Source organism: Camelus ferus, chromosome 1 (assembly GCF_009834535.1).
Source record: "Camelus ferus isolate YT-003-E chromosome 1, BCGSAC_Cfer_1.0, whole genome shotgun sequence".
In the NCBI taxonomy this organism is placed as follows: domain Eukaryota; kingdom Metazoa; phylum Chordata; class Mammalia; order Artiodactyla; family Camelidae; genus Camelus; species Camelus ferus.
In genome coordinates, this window is record NC_045696.1 from 119,123,700 (window position 1) to 119,146,808 (window position 23,109).

The 23,109-nt window shown below is 48.1% G+C and overlaps 1 protein-coding gene across 2 annotated transcripts in view; it reads left to right on the plus strand.

Moving 5' to 3' along the window:
- Positions 1-23,109, plus strand: part of RFTN1 (raftlin, lipid raft linker 1) — a 177,807-nt gene that overhangs the window by 15,978 nt on the left and 138,720 nt on the right. For both annotated transcript variants that reach the window (XM_032488952.1, XM_032488943.1), the window contains exon 2: positions 2,139-2,291. In XM_032488952.1, coding sequence (XP_032344843.1) covers positions 2,147-2,291 — 145 coding nt within the window. In that variant the 5' untranslated portion in view covers positions 2,139-2,146. The remainder of the gene's footprint in view (positions 1-2,138; positions 2,292-23,109) is intronic.

The window sequence follows — 23,109 nt, forward strand, 5'->3', positions numbered from 1 at the left end:
TTGCATGCACTCCAAACAAATTAATCCCTAAAATTTGAGACCTCAAGGATTCAGCTATGTTCCTGGCTGGTATGGCTGACTGGTACTGTGTCTGATCACATAGATGATTTGCCCAGAGCCTCATCGTGTCCTGTGAGACAAACGTGGTGCCCTTTGGGGTGAATTTGGGCAGAGACCTCAAGTTTGAGATAGTCTGATTGAAACCTTAAATTCAAAGTTATGAATTGGGAGTTTTTCTAATACTTTTTGGCATACACCCCAACCCCAAATTTATCTGAGTCTTTCATATTTATCCCTGGAATCCTCTCTTTTTTTTTTTTTTCCTGCTGTCAGTGAACCTATCCTTGATAGAAGAAATTAAATCATACTAAAGTATTAATGGCTACCAGGAGCTTGGTTTGTTGCCCTTCCCAGGGAGATACTTGCAGACTCAAAGGTGATACGAGATAGGGTGTTGTCAAAGGAATGAATTTCTAATGCTGAAATTTACTTAGGAGGAGAGCAAGAATGGGAAGATTTTTGAGGAAGTCCCCAGACACTCAAACCTTAATAGAGAGGAAGACCAGTGAGTGACTGGGAAAGTCTCTGGGTTACTTCCAGTTCTGTTTCGGCAGTGACAGTACTCGTCTCACCAGGTTACCTGTTCCCCAGCACTTAGGGTCCTCCCTGCCCATTTCTCTCCTGCTTTGCCCCAGTGATGCCAGCTGGCTTACTTTTTAGCAGTTAAGTGTGCAGCCTCTGTACATATCAGCTATTATATCTGCAGAACTGCAGAGTATTTTACGAGTAATCAGTTCATGCAGATTGCACATAAATCATGTCTGCGCTGGCCCTTTGGACACTAATGTTCCCTTATTAAGGCATAAGTAAACCTTCCTGTTCTCATCCATCCTTCCAGACTCTTTTTAATTACTGAAAAGAATAGCCTGGCTGTCCCTGCACCAGCCTCTTCCACGCCCCTCCCTCCACGGCCTCATGGCTTTTGTGAGGTTCCTCTTGTTTTTTCTGGAACTCGCCAAATTGCCGTAGGAAGCCGGGTACCTTGTGAATGGATCAAGCGGGAGGAAATTCTTATCTTGAAGAGGAAGTGGCCACCACGTTTCTGTTGGTGATATTCTTGGCCAGTTAATATTTTGTGAAATATGTCCCGATAACAGCACAGGGGCCCCGGAGAAGGGAGGGATTGATCATGCTGAGTGCTCAAAAGGCAGCTCTCTCCCACTGAAGTCTGGGGAGAGGCTAAGACGGCATTTCATGAATGTCACTCTGCCTAAGTAAACAGAGAACCCTCGTTGTCTTCAATCCCCTGAAGACTGGACTCCCGGCCCGCCCTCGTGTGCACGTTCTTTTCACATTTCTCCATTTTCTTCCAATACCGTAGCCACAGATCTGTGCTCTGATACACATGGGTTTCTGCTTCCAGTGTCTTCGGCCCTGCTCTTAGCGTTCATCCAGTCTTCATGGGTCTGAAACGACCCTCCCTGAGGATTGGACGCGTACCCTGTCCCTGCAAACCTTTGGTCTAAAGAAGAATACACAGGGACTTCTAGACCAGGCCCATAAAAATACCGCCATCTGCTTTTAGAAATGGCTGGAGAATGTAAATTCCTGTCTAAATGATTCCTGTCCAGGGTAGACAGAACTTGGGAGTTTGGAAATTGTAATAACAACTCATTATCTTCTCTTAGCAACCACAGCCAAGTGACACATCTCGTTTTTTTTTTTTTCTTTTTTCATATGGGCTGACAACATAATGCCCCATTATTGCTTTTTAAATCCTATTTTTTAATCCTGTATATGGGTTCTAGTGGAACCGAGGCTCTCTGAGGTATTATTTCCCCCAGATAAGGGAAAAGATGATATAAAACAGGTATGTTTCTGGTGTCATTTCAAAATCACAGGCTGGCTGGTAATGGTATCTTATCAGTGAGCGGAGCCAGCCTGAGTACTGAGCTTCCATCCCCTGGTGTTCAGGCCGCAGGCTAAATTGTACTCTCGGTTTCAGGAAGGCTGAGTTCTTCATGGGTTCTTCAGGGAAATGATGGGGGTCTTTTCTACGACGGTGTTTAAAAACATCACCTCAGGAGAAAAAAAATCATCCCCCTCTTTTTTTTTTTTTTTTTTTTTTTTGCTGACAGCTGCTGAAATGGGTTGCGGATTGAACAAGTTGGAGAAACGTGATGACAAACGGCCTGGAAACATCTATTCGACGTTGAAGAGGCCTCAGGTGGAAACCAAGGTGGACGTGTCCTATGAATACCGCTTCCTGGACTTCACGACCTTAAGTGCTGGTGAGGATGGGGCTCAGCACCGGGCTGGGCGGGGATGCGGCTCAGCTCAGTGGTGGGGGCTGGTGGGGGAGGGAACTAAAGGGCTGTCTAGAAGGCACTGCTTACAGAAATAAAAATACAGATTTTTAGGTGACATCTTTCACTTTTTGAATGCTAGCAACCCATTTAAGTGGTTACAAATTTAAAAACATGTGTGAGCCTAATAGCACAAGTGGGTGGGTTGAGTTTGGCCCACAGGCCAACTCATTTGCAGACTCTGCGTCCTGGAAGCCACGTGGGGAAGGATAGTCGGCCCATCACCTCATATTAGCCGCCTGTCCCCCCCAGATCCCCCTACCCTTTGTCCGCCGGTGTCTTTCCAGACTGTTAGTCCATTGGGCTTGGCTGTGCCACGCCCCAGCGTCCCAGTGGCCCCGGGGTGACTGGCAAGTGCGGGTCAGTGTTTTCATCCCGAGCATTTGCTGAGCACCGACTGTGTGCAGAGAGTTGGGAGGTGTCGTGGGGAAATCAGGTAGCAGGTCCTGGTTTACATAAGCTACCTACCCAGCCAGAGAGGAGACTGGCACACGGGAAAGCCCAATGGGGAATAATTGCAAGTGGGAACCACATAAACTAGGTTTTCGGATGGCCCGCAGTGTCCTCTCCATCTATATTTGTGGGAAACAAGATTGAAAGGAAATACAGCAGAATGTTAAATACTGATTGTCAGGTGCTGAGATTATGGGGGAATTCTTTTTCTTTTTTTCATTTTTTTTTTTTGCACTGTGGTTACATTTCTTTTATTACTAAGAAGAGAACTTTTAGCTTTTTTTAAGAGTTAACTTCCAGAAGCACGTGCCCTCCTGCCGCCTTCTGCTTCGTCCCTCCTCTCTGAACTGTTTCCCTGGCCTCCTTCCTTGTTTCTCTGCTGCCTTGTGTACCCACACTGCTTTCTTTGATTGAATTACCTGTTTTTTTCTGACTATGAAGTAGACATAGGTCCATCAAAACAAGTTAGGAAAACCCTGGAAAAACCCCAGCTGGTCTCCCAGCTCCTCTCCTCGCCCCTCTCCAGGTCCCGTCCCTCTTCTGCTCAGAGCCCTGCTGGGGTTCCCCCACCCCGAAGGGCACCAGCCTCCCTCTGCCTCATCCTCCTGCTGTTTGTCCTGTGTATTCTGCCTGTTTCCCGCACCCCCTCAGGGCCTTTGCACTGGCTGTCCCCTCTGCCTGGAAGTCCTCCCAGATAGACCCTTGGTTCAAATCCTTATCCCCCTTCTCTCTGAAACCTCCTGACCTCCTGCCTGTTGAACATTTCTAGCTTCCCCCCACTCCCCAGCCCTTTCCCCTCTGGATTTTCTCTGTAGCACTTCCTGCTGTCAACGTGCTATTTACTTTGCTTATTGTTACTCATTTCCTTGTTTATTGTCTGCCTTCCTTCATTAGAAGGTAGACTCCCTTCTGATGAGTACAGGATTGTCTCTTTTATCCTCTGCTGTGTCCTCGGTGCTGGAAACAGTGCCTGACACACAGTAGATAATCACTAAATACTTGCTGAATGAGTCCTTGACATACATTTTTATATCCCACTTTTTTGCAACTTAACATCCTATAGTGAGGCACACACCCTGTCGTTCCAGATGTTTCCCAAAACATGATTTAATGCCTACATACGCTTTGATCACTCAGGGTGCTGTAATTTATTTAGGGTCCCCTTTCATTGGACATGGGAGTTGTTGCGGGCTTTGGGCTGTTAAAAATCATGCTGTGATATGCAGTGTGGTACATACATCTTGGTGCGCATTTCTGATTATTTCCCTGGGAATGACTGAGTTGAAAGATACGACTGTTTGAACTAATTACCACGTCGCCCTCTAGGTGGGATATGCTGGGTGGGGTACAGCACAAATCTGATCACACCGAACCCTTTGGCTGGTTTCCTGGATAAAGGATGGGGAGATGCCAGCTGGGGCTCAGGCTCTGTGGACCCCCTCACTTGTGCGCGGAGTGAGGGTGCCTGGGCCCTTGGCCTTGCTAGCTGTCCCCACCGGGACCCTCCCTTCCAGTGCGGTCAGACCCCTCCTCCTGCCCAGGGCCTGCCCCACCCTCTCTGTTGCCAAAATCCCACCCACCTGAAATTGCTCCTTCTGGACATGCGTCCCACCGGAATGGCTCTTTTCTGCACGCCTGCGCTTGGTCAGTACCATCCTTGTGACACTTTAATTCCGTCGTATGTGAAACTCAAAAGAGTGTTTCCTTGGGGGCAGAGCCACGCCCTGCACATCTTTCTGTCCGTCTTTCTTGTCCGCGCTTTCTGGCTGGGAACGGCGGCTCCTCAGTGGCAGGGTTCCAGTCCACCTTCAGAGACCCTGTTACACCTGCTGACCCTGGCCCTGCCCGCCTCGCAAGTCCCTTCCCAGGAGTTCTGATGCTCTCTTTCGTTGCTGCTCCAGAATGGAGCCGACATTTGTTGAGAGCCTGCTGTGTGCCAGGTCCTGTTGGAGGGCGTTAGCTCCCTGATCTCATTTCTTTTTTAACTTTTCACTTTCCCGAAGTATGATTTAATAAGCAGCCTACACCGCTCCCATGTAAAGTGTTCAAACCCATGGAACCACCTCATCGAGATGCAGTACGTTCCCGTCACCCCAAAGTGTCCTGCTGCTCCTTTGGGGTCTCTCCTTTTCCCCAACTCTCTGTCCCTAGACAACCAGCGATCTGCTTTCTGCCGCTGATTTTATTTGCTGGAGTTTTCTATAGATGGAATCCTGTGGTATGGAGTCTTTTGGGTCTGGCTTTTCCCGCTCAACTGACTGACTTTGCGATTTCGTTGTTCATGCTGTTGGGTATGTCAGTGGTTCATTCCTGTTGTGCCTCTGAGCAGTCGTCTCGTGTACGGATTTATCAGTGTGTTTTTCCATTCACCTGTTGACAGACATCTGGGTCATTTCCAGTTTGGAGCTGTGACAATTTAAGTTGCTGTGAGCATTCGTCTTCATGTGGTTTCTTACGTCCTAGCATCCCAGTGAGGTGGGGATACACTCATTCCTTTCTTGCAGGAGAGGAAACGGACCCTCTGAGAGGTTAAGTAACTTTTCTAAAGATGCAGTGCTTGGAAGTGGCTGGGAAGAATTGGAACCTAAGTCTCTTGGGCATCCAAGCTCTTGTGCCTCATAAACCACCAGGTGCCAGACAAACAGGCGTTAACACCAGGCAGAGCATACTGGCTAGAAAGCTTGTGTTGTCACGTAGAGGGGCCCCAGACCCCTCCTCCCTGTGCAGTGTGGGCCGTTGGGGATTTTTAAGAAGCGTGCAACGTGCTTATTGTTGTAGAGACGGTGCTCATCTGACTTGAACAAATGACGAGCTGGGGCGAGGGTGTCAGCCCACGTCCACCTGCTGGCTTAGGCAGGAAGGGGACCACCTGCACTTTTACAAAAGTCCAGGTTTTATTTGTCCCCTGCTTCTAGAGCACGGTGCTGCTGTGGCTGATACTGGAGGACGCAGCCTCGCTGGTGGGGCTGGGGGGTGCTAAAAGCAGCCAGAAAGTCACAGTGAAGCAAGGAAGCTGCCCCAAATCTCAGTTCTGGGTGATCTGATTGGGCCTTAAATTTTCAACTAATTCTGGTCACCGAGGGGTGAACCTATCCTTTGATGGGTTTCATCACAAACGGGGGCCCATAAAACATCACAATTTCTGCAGAATGGTGCCTCATTATCCCTTTGATGCGTGCGTTTTGCCAGCTTCTCTGTGCCGGGCGCTCTCACACGGCTGGAGGTCTACCTGTGTTGACACAGAAAACAAACTTACGGTTACCAGCGGGGGAAAGAGGGGGTGGGATAAATTAGGAGTTCAGGCAGATACACACTACTATATACAGCAGAGAGAAACAACAGGGTCCTACTGGATAGCACAGGGAATTCTATTCAATATCTTGTAAATAACCTATAATGAAAAAGAATCTGGAAAGGAATATATACATATGTATAACTGAATCACTATGCTGTACACCAGAAATTAACACAACATTGTAGATCGACTGTATTTCAGTTAAAAAAAAAAAAAGGAAGCTACTGGCGTCAGGTCCGTGAGAATCCACTGTGCTTTTTGTGTGTTTGGTTTGGGGACAGTGGGCACAGTCAGCGACCTGTCTGATGAAGTTAGTGCCCGAGGCATGATCTTTGCTTGACCTGTCTGGTCCTCCACCGTCCAGTACAGGAGCCACTTAAATACAGTCATTGATTACAACTGAGTGAAATGAAAAATGCGGTTCCTCTGTCACGCTGGCCACACCTCACGTGGGGCCAGAGGCTACCCTATTGGACAGCGCAGGCGGAGAACCCAGAGTCAAAGGAGATGCTGTTCTAGTTGGCTTTTGAGGGAGGAAACTCGGTTCCAGGTGTGACTCTGCATCTCTCGTGCAGGTAGATGTAGAATTTCTATTATGAAAGTTTGCCCTGGGCTTCACTGGGAACCCTAGGATGACCGTTCATCGATTCCACAAATACTTACTGAATGTCGACCAGAGCCAGAGGTGGTGTGCTGAGGACACACCGGCGAACCAGACGGGGTCTCCCATTGTCATGTTGTCCTAGTCCGCTCGCCTGCCGTCACAGAATGCTCCAGTGCTCCAGACTGGGCGGTGTAAACCGCAGGTATTTATTGTCTTGCAGATCTGGAGGCGGGAAGTCCGAGCTCAGGGGGCCAACATGATGGGTTTGTGCTGAGAGGGCTCTTCCTGGCTTGCAGACGGCCGCCTTCCTGCCGTGTCTCCATGTGTCTGAGACAGAAAGTGACCCCTGCCCTGTCTCTTCCATAAGGACATTAACCTCAGAGTAGTTACTTCCTTACTCCAAATGCAGTCACGTTGGGGGTTGGGGCCTCCACATGCGAATTTTGAAGGGACACAGTGTGGCCCACGGCACTGGTCTAGCCCACGAGTCCACATTGCTTCAACAGCTTTTACAGGTGAAGAACCAAGTGATTGTAGTTCTTGATGCTAGCGTGCTGGTGACAGAGGGGATGTGGTGGCCCATAGTCTTGTTGGAAGTGTGTGTGCGTCAAGGAAGATTTGAGATCTGCAGGTGGATTTGGAGTTAGCCAGGTGGGAGAATGAAGGCGGGGGAGGGGATCTTTTCAGGCAGAGGGGACAATGTGTGGGAGGGACCAGAACACGGAGACCACATTACGTATGTGGGAAGCTGGAGGTGGTTCAGGTTGGTTGGACTGTGGTCTTTGGGGGAAGTGAATGAGGGTCAGATGACTAAAGGTCTTATGTCTTAGGTTAAGGAGTCTGGGCTCTCTCGAGAGCCCTGAAGGCTTTTAAGGCGGGGTGAGGGTAGGTGACATGATCAGATTTGTGTTCTGGAAAGCCCGCTCTGGGTTTACAATGAAAAAGAGTAGAAGAGGGGAGGGTATAGCTCAGTGGTGGAACGTGTGCTTAGCATGCACGAAGTCCTGGGTTCAATCCCCAGTACCTCCATTAAAAAAAAAAAAGATGGAAGAGATGAAACTGAAGAGAAAGGAAACCATTTGGAAGCCATTGCAGTCATCAGGCAAAGGGTGAAGATGGCCTCAGCGGAAGGAGTGACAGGAGGGACAAGAGAACTGGGCGGGGCCAAGAGATTAGATGGTGGGCCCAGTGGCTCACTGGCAGGTGACGGGGCGGGGAGTGGGGGAGGAGGGTTTGCTGGGCACGGGGTTGCTCTGATCCCGCTTTAATGCATTTTCGGATAATGCTCTCACTTGGTCATCCAAGTAGCCCTGAGAGCCAGACGGAAGGTATTTTTCTCTTTTTTTTCAGATGAGAAAGTTACCTTGACAGGTAGTAAGTCATAAGTGGGAACAGAATCAGTGTTTGAACCCCATTCACAGAGGATTTTTCTCCTGCACCTGAAGGAGAGCTTAGTGCCAACCTGCCAGGCCTCCTGATGGTGTCTCAGTATAAAAGATAACTTTATTGGAGGGTGTGGAAAAGAATAACTTTATTGAGGTATAACTTACATTCAATAAAATACACCCATGTGAAGTGAATGGCTTGATGAGTTTTGGTGCAGGTAAACACGTGTGTGATTGCACCATGCTCAAGATGTGGACCTTTTGCATCACCCCAGAAGATTCCCTCATGTCTGCCCCCGACAACCGCTCATCTGCTGTCACTGTAGGTTAGTTTTGCTTCCTTTAGAGCAACCTAGGAGTGGAACCAGACAGGAGGCATTCTTCGGGGACTTCTTACACTCAGCATGATGCTGTCGGGATTTGCCCCCGCCCTGGTCTCCGTCAGGAGCTCGCCTTTGTGTTTCTGAGTAATACTCCATTGTTTGGCTGTGCCGCGATTGGTTTAATCGTTCTCCTGTGGACCGGCTTGGGCTGTTTCCAGTTTGGGGCTGGTTAGTAAAAATGCTGCTGAGAACATTCGTGAACATGTCTCATGTGGACACGTGTTTTCATTTCTATCGGGTAAATATGTCAGAGTGGAATTGATAAGTGTGTGTTCCCTTTTGTAAGAAACTGCCCAACTGTTTTCCAAAGTAGTTCTACCGTTTTGCATTTCCAACACCACGCGTGAGAGGTGGTAGCTTTGTTTTTCACATGTCATCACTACAGTTGCTCTTCATTCATCACTTAGTGTTGCATTTAATCAGTTTTTTTAATTCATTTTAAAAGTTTTTTTTTTTTTAACTGAAGTGTAGTTGATTTACAATGTGAGTTTCAGGTATACAGCAGTGATTCAGTTCTCCAAATACATACATACATATATATATATTTTTTTTCCAGATTCTTTTCCATCATGGGTTACAGGAAACTAGAGTCAATTTCTCGCATTTATCAGTTTTCAACAAACTAGCAACAGTCTTGCGAGGCAGGGGGAGTTAACCTCCATGGAATAAAAGTGTGCATCGAGATCTTGAGTTTGGAGTTTTATAAGTAACTTGCCCTAGGCCACCAAGCTGCTGGCTGTTGGTAGCAAGCTCCATCCGCTTACTGAACTGGGGAGCCTTCACTCTGGGCTCTTTGGTTTTTCAGTCTCCTGCACGCTGCGCTGGGTTTAACCCAAAGCGAATCGCTGCACTGTGAAAACATTGAGAAGGACCTCGTGCCCCGTTGCCCGTCTCCTTCAAGCTCATCTCTGTTTCTCCTCTTAAACTCTGGCTTATAAAACATTCCCACGACACATATTACAGTTTCTAGCATCAGCTCCCATTGCCACATTTTTTAAATTCCCATCTTAGTAGTTTTCCTGTCTAAGAGGTCTTGAAGAGCTGACCTCTGGGATTTTTTTCTGTGACATTTTGCTGACCAGGCTCATACTTGGATTTTGGCTGCCGGCATGCTAGCCTTTAGGTCTGGATTTCAGTTTTGGGTGGTCGTGATAATAACCCAGGGTGACATTCATTATGCAAAACGTGTATTGTGCAATGAATCAGTTAAGGGTCCGGTTTTTATTTCGCTGCCGGCCTGGGGAACCTTATCCCAAAACACAACGGCAGAAGCAGCTGACACTCGTTGTCTCTTTCAGTTGTCTGTCTAATCTCTTTACAAAACCAGGAAAAAGACTAATCTAAGAAGATGAATCACAATTTACATGAAGGTGTAAAAGCTAACAGGTGAGAGTGTTTTGGGGCTAAGAGCTTGGGTGCCCAGTGGCTTGTTTTAAATCCCCGCACTGTTAGCCTGCCTGCCTGACTTCACTGGTCGTCCAGGGAGGGGGTAAGCAAGTTCTAAGGGAGCATCGAAAATGATGTTAGCCTCTGGAGAAAGACTGCGGGCCTTCAGAACTCATCATTTCCTAAAAGAGTGGTTCTCCAGCTTGATGGTGAGTCAGAATCACCTGAAAAGCTCTTTACAACCCAGAATCCTGGACCTCAGAATTCCTGATGCGTTGAGTCCGGGGCAAGGCTTGGAGATGCGTTTGTAACAAGTTCCCGGGTGATGCTGACACTGCCGGCCTGGGGACCACACTGAGAACCTTCAGAGACCAGATGGGACTGCAGATTTCTTTTTTTTCCTGAGTGGAGATGGCAGAGAGAAATGATAGTGGTGTGATTTTTTTAAGTATAAAAGAAATTCAGTAAATATTTGCATACATGACTCTATTTTATGAGCAACTCATATTTTATTTCCTTGAGGAATATATTGCAATATATTTGGAAGGACAGGCCGTATTCCTAAAACTAAAATACTACCAGTTGACACAATGATTCTCAAACTTTGCTCCAAAAAATTTGCAGGGAGGACCCCGGGCGCAGCAGAAGGAAGAGGGGTGAGATGTGGGTTGAAGGAAGACTTCTGTGCTCCTAACGGGTGTGTTGCCCGTGGTCCAGGGTCTTGGAAGAAGGGCCTTGACTAGAGAGAATGCCCTTCCCATTGTCCGGGGGGAGGGGGAGGGGTAGCCCGGCTGGGGGACAGTCAGTAATCTGGCTGTGGCCGCCACACACTGGGCATTTTAGGGGTCCAGTCCCCCACCACAGCATCTAGATAGACCTTTGTTTTTGTTTGCACGGCTCTTCACAGCGAGCTGGAAACACTCCACAGTAGAAGCAGATCTGGGGGCTGTGGCTGGGCCCCGGTGGTCATGTGATCCAGCCTCCTCCTTGGCCCCTTTCTGGAAACCTTGGCCTCGGTGAGGTCTCCACCACCTCTGTTCCCTGCGCCCCTTTTCTGCTCCTTTGCCTTGCCCTGGCCACTCTGACCAGGCCCGGTGGAAATAACCTGGAGTCAACAACCTAGACTGAGTGGTGATGGACTGAACTTGAGTCTGTGATGGATGAGGGGGCTGGCTAGGAGTGACACCCGCTCGGCTGCAGGTGCCTGCACGCAGGCATGAGTCCTGCTTTCAGGGAGGCCCAGCGTAGGAAGCTTCTGGAAAGGAGGGGAAGGACTTGGGGGATGGGCGGTTATTTGCGTTACAGGAGGAGTCTTGGTTTAAAGTGGGTTTCGCCACGGGGTTCCTTTAGTGGAGCCTGGAGTGCCCTGAAGTGTTTGTTTTGCCATCCATAACGAGGTATTTATTACCTCTCTCTAAAGATGATACCTGCAGTTTAGAAGTAACAAATTCATCTGTAACGTGGGCCGCTTTTCAGCGGAATTGAACATCAAGTCACTGATGTTGATGGCATATTTTTCTCAGGGAAAACAAACAAACAAGCCTGGAAGCAAAATGTCAGACGCCAGGAAGGAGGGGAGGCAGATGGAGAGGTGGGCCCAGGGCAGCCCTTGATGGGACCGCGTAAGGCAGGAGGGCCCCTGGCTGCGGTGGGGGGTGACTGTTCCCATCCTCAACACTCAGCTCATCCCTGAGGGAGGGTCCTCCTGCTGCAGCCCTAGCCTCGTGGCAGAAGGGCCGTCTGCTTCTGTGTCCTCTTGGCTTGCTGAGGACCCTTGCAGGTGACAAGGTGTAAGGAGAGCAGCAGACTTGGATGATGATGACGACATTATTATGATTATTATCAGTAGTGGTAACAATGGTGATGACTGCTAATGAGCCATGCATCGTGCTTAGGGTAAATTAATCTTCAGGGGATCCTGATTTTCCAGATGTGGACATGAGTCTCAGAGAGGTCACCCAACCTGCCCACGGTCACACAGCAAATATGTGATAGGGTTAGAATCAGAACTCAGACTTGCCATCTTCAAATCTTTGGTTTAAGCGATGCTGCTGGTACCACACATCTCTCAGGTACAGCTTTGAGGCTTGATAGGCTCTGATGTGTCATGTCTGAATGTTGATCTTTCTACTCTTGGGGACCTAGAGTGTATGGGGGTTATGATATAAAAACTGGTTCCTACATTGGAGTTCGGAAACCACATTAAGATCATTGTGCCTGTAACCTGCCAAGAATCACCCCTTTTCTTATTTGCCAAGATCACGAATGCTGGTGAATAACCCACTGGAGTAGAGTGTTGCATTGTATTTGTTGCTGATTTTAAAGTCAGGCTGTTTGATCTCTAGCTCAGATCTGGAGGCCAGGTCTGAACCTGGGCACGTGGGGGTGGCCGCCACGTGGTCTCCATCCTGTCAGCGTGCCAGGCTCAGAGTTCAGCCCGTGCTGAATATAGACTCTTCCTTTGCTGAAAATAGGATTTGCAGAGGGGTGGGGAAGCAGTTTTCTTTCCTAGAAAATCGCTCCTTGCTCCTCTAGGTTGCACTGACTTCTGTGAAACCATCTGTTCCTTCCAGTGTAATTTCCAGACAATTAGATTGAACAGTCTCTTCTGCCCCATGTTTGGCTTCTGTTTCCTCTCGCTGTTCATTAATAAATTGTGTAGCAGAGTTTTCACAGGTAGGGGGTGTGTGTATGTGTATATTTATTTAATTTCAGTTGGGGCAACCCTGGTCGAGCACTGTGAATTTATTTAATTTCCTACTCATGTTTCATTTTCGGTTTTTGTTTCTTTAACTGCTAAGAGTGGGTTGCATTTTTTTTTTTCCGCTTGTTTTGTGTTTAAGACTCAAAAAAGGAAGTCAGTTGCATGAGTTATGAGTTGAGGTTTGGGTTGGGGGTGGACCCCAAACAGACCCTGTCTTTAAGCAGAAGGTACAAAGAGCGGTAGGGACGTGGGTTCTCATAAACCCTGTCTGACTGCAGATAAATACACTTTTACAGAATCTGTGGGGATTTTGAAAGATAAATGAGATAATACGTGTGACATGGCTTTAAGCTTTTCTGAGCAAAGCTACGAAATACATCTTCTGTATCGTTTTTGCTTTTGAGAGCGCAACCAAGACTGCTCTTCGTATTAATGTTATTGTTAAATGTTCACTAATGGAGGTAATAAGATTAGATTAGAAAGGAGGGCATTCTTTGCATTCCTTCCTTGATGTAAAAACTCTTTCTGCTCTTTTCCCAGCTACTCCAAATCCAGACCAAGAAACAACTCATTCTTGTGTGAAAATGGACTCGGGGTGTGTGTATGTGTGTGTTTAAGCAGTAAATTTTCAGCAACTTAAGGCTGCCTTCAGTGAAATGAAATTCCTTGGTGATGACTGTTATCTGTCAAAGCAAAGCCAAATTATTTTTCTGTAGGGATTCATAAAAAGCAGCACTGTGGTGGTGGTAATAATTTTTATCTAATTTGGGTAAAAACAGAACAGAAAACCAGTTAATGTTCGAGGCACCCTACTAATGATTGTTATTAGCGATTGCGCTCCAAAGAATTTTTATCAAGTGGCTTTCTCCAATGTTTTGACCAGATTTTCCTGATACTTTGGAAGAAAGGGGGCCTGTCGCATTTTCTCTATGAAATATTTTCAAGTAGTGTGAGAAGGTAGGTGATTCCGCCTTCAAGTGGCTTGTCACTGCCATTGAGTTTAGAAAGTCATTTCCTCAGTCTCGTGTTTCAGACATGCGTTAAGCTGTTCTTTGTTTACAGGTCCCACCTCCTGAAAAATAGAAGTTAGGTAAGCAGTTGGTCCTCACTGGAGTCATCAGCAGCTGAGAGTTTTTTCCATCTCGTTGCACGAGCATGCTTTTCAGGTGCATGTATAGGATTCATTATGAGGAGGGTGCGTTCATTTGACGGCCTTACTGGGCCCTCTGAAAAGAGGAAGAGGATTTTGCCAGTTGGGTATCCCAGGTGGGAATTCAGAGTTGCTTGGTAAGCATGGACACAGCATGGCGCCATATGGAAGGTATGTTGCCTTTGATGCAGGATTGGTAATGTGTTCCCAAGGGAGCTGGCGCACTAGTGGGGTAGACTTTCCTTAGTGGAGAAGGCAGTCTCATCTGACACAATTGGTTCATTGGCTGTGTATTGATTACCTGTTCTTTCTCAGGCTCCAGGCTGGGCCTCCAGAGGTGAACGAGGTGGCGAGGTCTCTCAACGTAGGAACCACTGTCTGAATCACCCCCATCCATTTCTCCATTAGTAATGTCTGAGCCCAGTGTCTGTTTTCCAGTATCTGGAAACCAGTCCAGGGTGACCATAGCCTTAACAGATGGTGTGTTATCTTGGAAAAGCATCTCCTTCAACTTAGTGTGATTTATCTTTGACCTGGTGGCCTGTGCGTGGCTGGTGATTTGTCTACTGTTTGGTTGGGGCAGGAGGGCCCTGGAAATCCTCCAGCAAGGCTGATCCCTGGGCCCACCAACCTGCAGCTTGGAAAACCCCTGGGCTAGTGCCTCAATCAGACCAGCTTCTCGGGGCTGAGGGACTCGTCTGGGCATCTGATGTCCACGGGCTGACCCCGGGGGACTTAATCGATCCATCCAGGACACCTTGGGCACGTGTCCCCAGACTCTCAGTCCACCGTGGCTTTCTTAGTCAGAAATGGTATGTTCTGCTCAAGTGAGATGGACCTGGTGAAAGGAAGGTGACTGCTGCTCTGCCAACAACCTGGGCTGACTGAGGTGATGCAGAAACACGACCAGGAGCGGGGAGACGGGCACGGAGCATCCTCTGGGTCACCTTGCTTTATCCTCCAAACTGGTGGCCCAGCTGCCCCTTGTCAAAGCACTGTTTTTGCCAATCTGGAGACTGTAAGTTAAAACAAAAACCTATTCTTCTTTCTACCCGGTGGTCTGTTACCATAGACTTTGTGTAAATGGATTGGACCCAGATAACTAAAAGCCAAGAAAACTTTTCTCCTAATATCCTTTAGTTTCTTTGCTGTAAGTGAGACGTCAGAGCTGCTTAACGCAGGTGATAGGGGCCAGTGCCCCAGAGAAGTGAACCAGCCAAGGTTTTGGTCTCTGAACTGGGCAGAATCTTGCAGTCCTGGACAGAGCTTAGAGTTGGGAGCCAAGTTAATGGAGGTAAAAGCAACTTTAAACTCAACTTTTCTGCTTATTTGTCATGTGATGTTGAGCAGCATGGTAGGTCCCCTCCAGGGTGGCCCCCAGCACTCCCTACCTCCTGGGGTTCTTGCCCTTGGGGAAACCCCTTCCCTTGGGTGTGGAAGCACCTAGTAAGTTGCTTCTAGTGAGTAGGATGCCATGAAAGTGATGGATGTCACTTACAGGATTGGGTTACAAGAAGACGGTGGCTTCCATCTTGGATTCTCATTACTTTGCTCACTTGCTCTGAGAAAAGCCAGCTGCTCTGCTGTAAGCTGTCCACTGGAGAGACCCATGTGGCAGGGAACCACCAGAGGCCTCCTGCTAACAGCCAGTGAGGAACTGGACCTTGCCAAGCAGTCCCTAAGACGTTGAGCCCTGCCAACACCTGCATACGTGAACTTGGATGTAGGTCCTCCCCCAGTGGACCTGGAGATCCCTTCCTGATGGGATCCCTTCCATGAGAGGCCTTGAGCCAGAGGCACCCATCTAAGCTGCATTTGGATTTCTGACTTTTTTTTTTTAAAGAAATCACCAGGTTGAATAATTATAAAATATGCACAGAACTTGAACATTCCCATAAGATACAATTCAGGTCACAATTGAATTATACATGTAATGAGATATTTTGATATAATGGAAAAGCCTAGTTGGTTTTTTAAAAAGTCTGTAAACCATAAAAGAGAAAAAGCATTTAAAAATACACTACAAAATTCTAACCGGTAGGTTTAAATTTTGATTTTTTTAAAGTGAGGTAATAAATGTTTGTTTTAAGCCACCATGTTTAGGGATAATTTACTAGATGTCATTAAATAACTGATACCGGCAGTTTATGTTAAATTCTTACTCCTCTGGGAGGGGCAGTGTTGTGAGTGGGGGAGAGGACAGACTCTTGAGCCAGGCTCAGATGCTGGTTCTGCCATTGATTGGCTGTGTGACTTTGGGAAAGTCACTTAACCTCTCTGTTCAGTCAGTTTCCTCATCTGCAAATGGAAGATGTAGTATTTTGGCTTCTAGCCTCTATTTTTGAAGAAGACTAGCTTGAAGAGGGTGCATGGGTTTTAATTGACACAACCCACAGTTTTTGCCACAGTGAGTAGAAAGAAGGGGCCGTAGTAGTAGCTTTTGTCACTCTCTCAAGCCTTTTAAATTCCCAGACCATTGGGCTGAGAGCAGTTTTCCAGGGAATGGGGCAGCTAAATAACACAGCACCTGGGGGACGGGTTTCCTTGAAGAGAAGCCTTCAACAGGAATGGTTGCTACAGTAAGTGATCTGCTTGTCTGGAAGCAAATGAGCACTGTTCATTTTTCCATCCTCTCTTTGATGCCTTGAGACATGCCCATAGCATCTCTAATTTTGTGCTGTAGGTCTTATTGAGCAGAGTGCATCTCTTCTCAAGACTGAATTATATGTTTAAGAAAAGCCTTCTGCTTCACCCAGTTATTCATCAGCCTAGATATGAATCGCTAAGCCTGGCTCCCATCTGTGAAAGTCAAGATTTGTGACATTGAAGCCTAGGGGTGAAATGCAAATGCCCTGTGGTTACCCTTCCACAGGGCCCTCGCACTGAGACAAGTCAGTGCCCGAGGAGGAGCTGGAAGCCATGGGCCTCCAAAGCCCTCCGTTAAGCTGGAGAATCGGCCTTCCCTGATGCCAGCATCTGGTCACCCCAGTGACCATGACTGCTCGTCAATAGTAATGAGGTTCAGCTCTTCCCAAAGATCTCCAATTCACTATGAGCTGTTAATTTGTAGATACAACTAGATTTTTTTTTTCCTCCTTTTTTTCCCCCTTCCTCTTTTTCTTCCTTCATCACTACTGTAAAAATAAGCGTCAAATTTTTGTTTAGGGAAAGAAAAAAATATATACATATAAATGAGACTTAGCTCTCTTCAATTGTTGAGAGTTTTTTGTGTCTTCTTGCTCTTTTCACTTGATCTGCTCTCCAGCAGGAAGATAAAATTGCATTCGATTGGCACGCTCTCCTGCAGGGAACCCAAGATCTGTCCCACCCTTTCTCTGTTCTCCTGCTTGTGATGAAATGGTGGGCACCTCTGGCAACTGAAACGGGATTGGTGCCGGCGATTTACCTGATATCAGGAAGGAACAGAGTCCTTGACTCATTTTTTTCCCTGTGAAAGAAACACTGTAAGGCTTGAAGCAGCTGATGCAGTGGGAATAGGAGTGGGTTTTAATGGGGATGCCATGAATAATTTACCCTTATAATGTGATAGTTGCCATTTTTCTAACCAAAAATTTTCTATTTCAAGCCCTGCTCTATGGATGAAAAGGAGGATCAATTAATATTGAGTGATGACAGCCTCCCTGCAGAGAGAAAATGGGAAATCTTGTGTCGTCATCTGCCTGGTGACTAAGAAATAGCTTTTCTTAATTGTACGGAACAGAGAAACCCAGGGGGATGTAATTCATTTCTCTCCAGCTTGCGAAATGTAAATTGAAAGGAAGGAAAAATAACCACACGCCGGAGTGGGGACGTGAACTCAGCCACAGAACAAGGTCTGACACGTGGGCTCGCTGGAGAGGAGAGGCCGGCTTCCCCCGGGATGGACCACATCCATCCACAGAGGTGTTGCCCGTGGACCGCGGTTGGCATGGTGGAGCCCCTGCCTGGAGGGCTGGCTCCCACGTCTTCTTTGGGCTCCTTCCTTCCCCTCTTCCAAGTCTCCGCTAAATGCTGCCTTTTCGGAGGGGTCTTCTCTCACCATCCTGCCTAGAACAGCCCCTCCCCTGGCCCCATTCACTTGCAGCCTCCATCACCTATTTCTTTCCTTTGAGGAACTTGTCATCATCTGACATCATACCCTTGTTTGTTGTTATTTCTGGGGTCCCCCAACCATAATGTGGGCGCCCCAAGAGCATGGCTTTGTTTTGTGCGCTGCTAATCCTCGGAGCCTCAGTGCTGAGGGCTCTTACTAAAGGAGTGAGTGAAGGAGGGAATGACGGATGTGACAATTCCAGGATAATTTTTAAACTCTTGAATGTGCACCGCAGACCTCCTTCAAGGTGTGTTGACTCCAGACAGGGAACACAGTTTGAGCTGATCCTTCTCTGGATCTGTGCCAGGAGCCAGAAGTCCCAGACTGCGCGCATTGCCATCATTCCCAGACCTCTGTGGCATGCCCTCAGAGGAGCCTGTTCGTCTTCATGGCAGTGATCATAGCGCCTTGTTTGCTCAGGGTCTTCTCCCTTGCTGGGTTATGAGCACCTTGAGGATAGCGGCTGATTCTTCCTCATTAACTGCTCTGTCCTGGGCATCTAGCACTGAGCGCCACGGGGCTGCCTCGGGGAGCAGTAAGAGATGCCAGGTTGGAACCATTAGCGGGTAGAGGGACCCCCTACATTTGGAAGCCCACGGAAGTGTGGGTCCTTGCCACCAGCTGTGAAAGAATTCGTGCAGCAGAGGCAGAGGGGCAAAGTGAACAGCTGCTTTGTTGCTCAGAAGAGGGAAAGGAAAGAAAGTGCTGGAGCGGGGAGCCATCAGCCAGCACGGCCACTGGAGACAGCTCCAGCTGCGGCTCCGGCCATGGGGATGTTTATGGGTGGCTTCTGCCATCGTGTCCTCCTTCCGAGGTGCTGGAGCCAATCGCCTTTCTTTTCTGTCCTTGTGCGGGCTTTTCCAGTTGTTGTCATGGCAGTCGTCAACTGTCATGTGCTGGTGGGTGTGTCGTTTAGCAGCTGAAGCATCACAGCGAGCGTGTAATGAGGCGCAAGGTCCACTGGAAGGCAGATCCCCGCCATCTTGGGCTCTGTTGGTTCTAACCAGTTCTTGTTTCTTCTCTTCGCCTCCTGAGATTCAGATAAGAGTAACTGGTGTCTATTTGAGGGAGAGATATGGGTACGATCCTGGGGGCAACAGCCTTGGTAACCAGGACCCTGCCCCAAGGCTGCACTATTGTTTCTTTTAAAAAAAATTTTTTTTCTACAGGGGGAGGTAATTAGTTTTATTTATTTAGTTAGTTTTTTGATGGAGATACTGGGGATTGAACCCAGGACCTCATGCATGCTAAGCAGGCACTCTACCACTTGAGCTATACCCTCCCCCTTGAGCTATACCCTCCCCCTTGCACTGTTGTTTCTTGAATGTTCCTCCCTTGTTTCTGCATCCCCTCCCTTCCCTGATTAGCAACTGTTTGAATCTGCCCTTTGGGACTCAGGGAAGGTCAAGGAGGCTGAATGAAGTCTGTTTCCTGCAGACAAGTAACAGGGAACACCAAAAGAGTTGTACCTTAGGAGGACCCCACAGGGTCCTGCCTGGTATCACTTCTGCACATTCTTAACTTGACATGATGACGAAACAACTTTTTTTTCTACCCAACAAGATGCAGCTGCTCTTCATATGAGTGATCTTGCTCTTTGATCGAAAAGAGGAGACACAGAGTCCCAAATGGCACGGTGTCCTTTTCTGGGTGATGGGAACTATTTCCCTAGTGCAGCCTGCAGACTGTTCAGCTGGGAGTTGGCATTGCTCAGATATGGATACCATGACTGTTGGGACTTGGCTTTGGCCCTCGGCTGACTCCTCACCTGGCTGGGGTTCACTGCCTGGTGGGATGATCTAGGGCACTAAATCCTTAGCGGCTCTCCCCTCCCCAGCCCCCGATTTCCCCCAATTACTTTAATTTTTCCATTATTTCCTCTGGGATGTGAAAGTACCAAGAGAATCTCCAGAGACTTCCCTGGCGATGTCATTTTATGGCAACATCCAGTTTCCCTTTGGAAATGGGGACCACTCACCTAGTCAGTACAGTAACCACCATCCCAGCCTCTGATTTCTGTGGCGTTCATAGTCCAGAGTGGCCAAGGGGCAGTCTCACCTTCCTGCTCGGTGAAGCCATTGCTGCATTATCTGGCGGACACTTTCCTCCCTTGGGAATCAATCCCTCCAAACCAGCAGATCCAAAGTGGTGAGACCAGGAAGCAAAAATTCTATATTAGGTTTCAGAGGAGAGGGGTCATTCCTCTGTCTACCTCCTTGATCTTCAGAACTGTATGTTTTGGGAGAGGAAGAAATAGAATTGATTCCATTTCTATTCCTCTTCCTGCAAGCATGGCCTCCACCTTGTCAGGATGTCTCCCACCTGGCTCCGCAGGGAATGTTAGACCAATAAAATGGTTGGTTGGTTTTTCACTTTTGGGGTTTTTTTTTAGCAATATATAGAATTTTGCAAGCACAGTGGTGGCTGAGCTCTTTTGATAACACTGCATTGCGTGGTGAATCAGTGGTTTAAAAACTGCATTGGATGGAAGCCTTTTTTTTTTTTTTCCCTCATCTCTCCTTGAGTGCTTTAAAGTGGCCACCAGACGCCCATAGATGTCCAGTCCACAGTTCCCAGCATCACCCATCACTGCAGGGCTGGCTGGCTTCTCATGGCCCCAGGATCAGCCTTGTTTATCTTGGAGAAAGGGAGGCCAGTAGCAGCATTAGCTAATTAACCAGAGGCTGTATGTATCAGTCCATCACCCTGCACGTCAGGGAATAGCGCTGGTGGAGTGATTAAAAGCGTAGGCTTTGGGGAGACACAGATCTGGGCATGAGGCTGCAGACCTGCTGGGAGATCGCCCTCACTGGCTCTGTGACCTCAACACAGTTCCTTAGCCCCTCAGGGTCTCCACTCCTTATGTGTAAAATGGTGATATATTTCCCGAGGCTCTTAGAATTGAGTAAAGTCATCAGGTAAGGCCTTGGGTAGATCAGGCTCAGAAAACAGCCAGTTTGATCACACCAAAGAGCCAATTAGGGGCAGTGTCCAGGAGAACCTGGACGGAAGTTACTACCCAAGATGGAAGTGATGTAAATGATTTCTTGGCCTTTCCTTTCCTTATCTGAAAGTGAGGTTATTTTTTCCTAATTGATCCCTGTCCAGGGTCCCATCCACCTCTGGGTTGACGGCAGACCGCAGTTCTCCCCATTGTGTGACCAGAGACTTGGGTCGGCCGGGGGAGGTCAGTGTTCGCAAGGTTGAGGGCAGCCCGGAGGCGTAGGGCTTGATGCCGCCTGAGGACAGGGCAGGATGGAGAAAAGTGGGGAGACCCTGAGGAGGAGCTCCCCTTGGGGGCGGGAGCCTCTGGACGGGAGACACTAGTGATGCTTTCTGTCAGTAGAGCGCTTGCGGGAATACAGAGTGCCTTCGGGGGCTCTATCTTGTTCAGTCCTTTGACAATTAGGAACGTGAGTCTTACTGGGCTTCTCAATATGTGTGTGAGAAGGTGATCAATTTGGGGAAATCTCGTGCCTGCAGCAAGCCTGGTGACCTGTGTCACGGCGTCTGGCCCAGTTGTTTGTTGGTTGGTCTTGCCCAGTTTTGGGAGCTGAGGTCTTTTACTCCAGCCAGCAGTGTTGAGGTGACTCTGCTGAAGGGACAGACAGGGTGACTGCAGAGAAATTACGGTGCATGTGCTTGTGCGTGTGCTGCACATGGGTGATGTGGGTGTTACTGGCGAGGACGTCCATGGTCAACGGTGATTTCCCAGGAACATTCAGAGGTCACCCCACCCAGTGTGACCATGTGCAGATAAGGACGCCGTGGCTATTGGTGGAGAAAGAGCTCGCCCAGGGCCCGTCCTGCCGATGGCGCCAGGTTTCTTGGCGGCTCCTGGTCTCACTGTGGCCCTACATTGGCCACGTTCCTCAGCTTTTGACCATGTGACACCGTGTTAATTACTTGGGCTTCAGACGTTCCCTCCTGTGTGATTAGGAAAGCAGATGATGGGCCTGGAAAGGTCATCGTGCGTTGGGACAAAGCCCGCCTCTGTTTCAGATAGGAAGTCACCGTCACCTATTGTTGGACACGACAGCATTATCTCTGCCTTGCTGAGCTGCACACCTAGTTGGGCCGGCGTCCTGGTAATTCCAGAACATTCCAGCCGTGTCTCACCCTTGCCTCCCGCCGTCCCCCGGTCAGAAGTCCTGGAACCCTTTGGGCTCCTGTTCCGAGTTCTCCCTCCTCTTTCCGGCCTCATTGTTTGGGGTCTTGTTCTGAGAACTTTTTAGGCTCTGACTGCTTCTCCTCACCAGACGGGGAGGGGATGGGGGCTCCTGGCTCCGGTTTGTACCTGCCTGCGTTGAGGTTTTCTGCTGCTTTCATATTTTCAGAGTCTCATCAATTCCTGGGTCTCAATTCTCTGTCACCGTGAGGTGGAGGGCTCTGTGGGGAGGATGTCCCCTTGCTCCGTGGCTCCCTGTCCCACAACACGTGTTGCCTTTTTAAAGGCAAAATCCCAAGTTTCATAAACAATGATAACACTCCTCACGTCATTCAGACTAAAAAAAGAAAAAAGAAAATGTGATTTTCCCTCCTCAACTCCTAAGCAGTTGCTTTTTTTTTTTAACAGCTTAAGCTTCTTAATGCTGTGTCAGCTGTTAGGGAACGGGGAAGGAAAAGAAAAGAAAAGCAGTGAGAGCAAGAACCAAAAGCAGGAGGTGCTTGTCCGCCCCACACCCAAACCTGCAGTGAGGACTCCTATAAAGATGCGATCGGCGATCACGTGTGAGGCAAATTCGGAGTCTGTGTGTTGTGTGCGCGCTGATGAGATGATTGGGGAAAAAAGGCACTTGTGTAAATTTCCCAGGATCACTTTTTTAAAAGGATGGTTTCCTTCTAAACCACATCTTTTGGGGGGGGGGAGGGGCAGTTAATTAGGTTTGTTTGTTTGTTTATTTATGTAATGGAGGTACTGGGGACTGAACCCAGGACCTCATGAGTGCTAAGCATGCACTCTGCCACTGAGCTATACCTTCACCCCCCAATATTTTATTTTATTTTATTCTTTAAGTTAAATTAGTTTTTTTTAATGGAGGCACTAGGTATTGAACCTAGGACCTCGTGCATGCTAAGCACGTACTCTACCACTGAGCCCCACCCTACCCCCTAAACCGTATCTTAAAGCCTTTCAAATTCAAAGGAAGAAAAGAAAATGTTTCAGAGTAAAATTAATTCTACTTTTTAGACGTAGTTTTTGGGTCAAATCTGTGACATGGCTGAGTTGTACTTTTCATGTGTTTTGTACATTTTATAATTCTTTTTGGGGGGGGCAGTAATTAGGTTT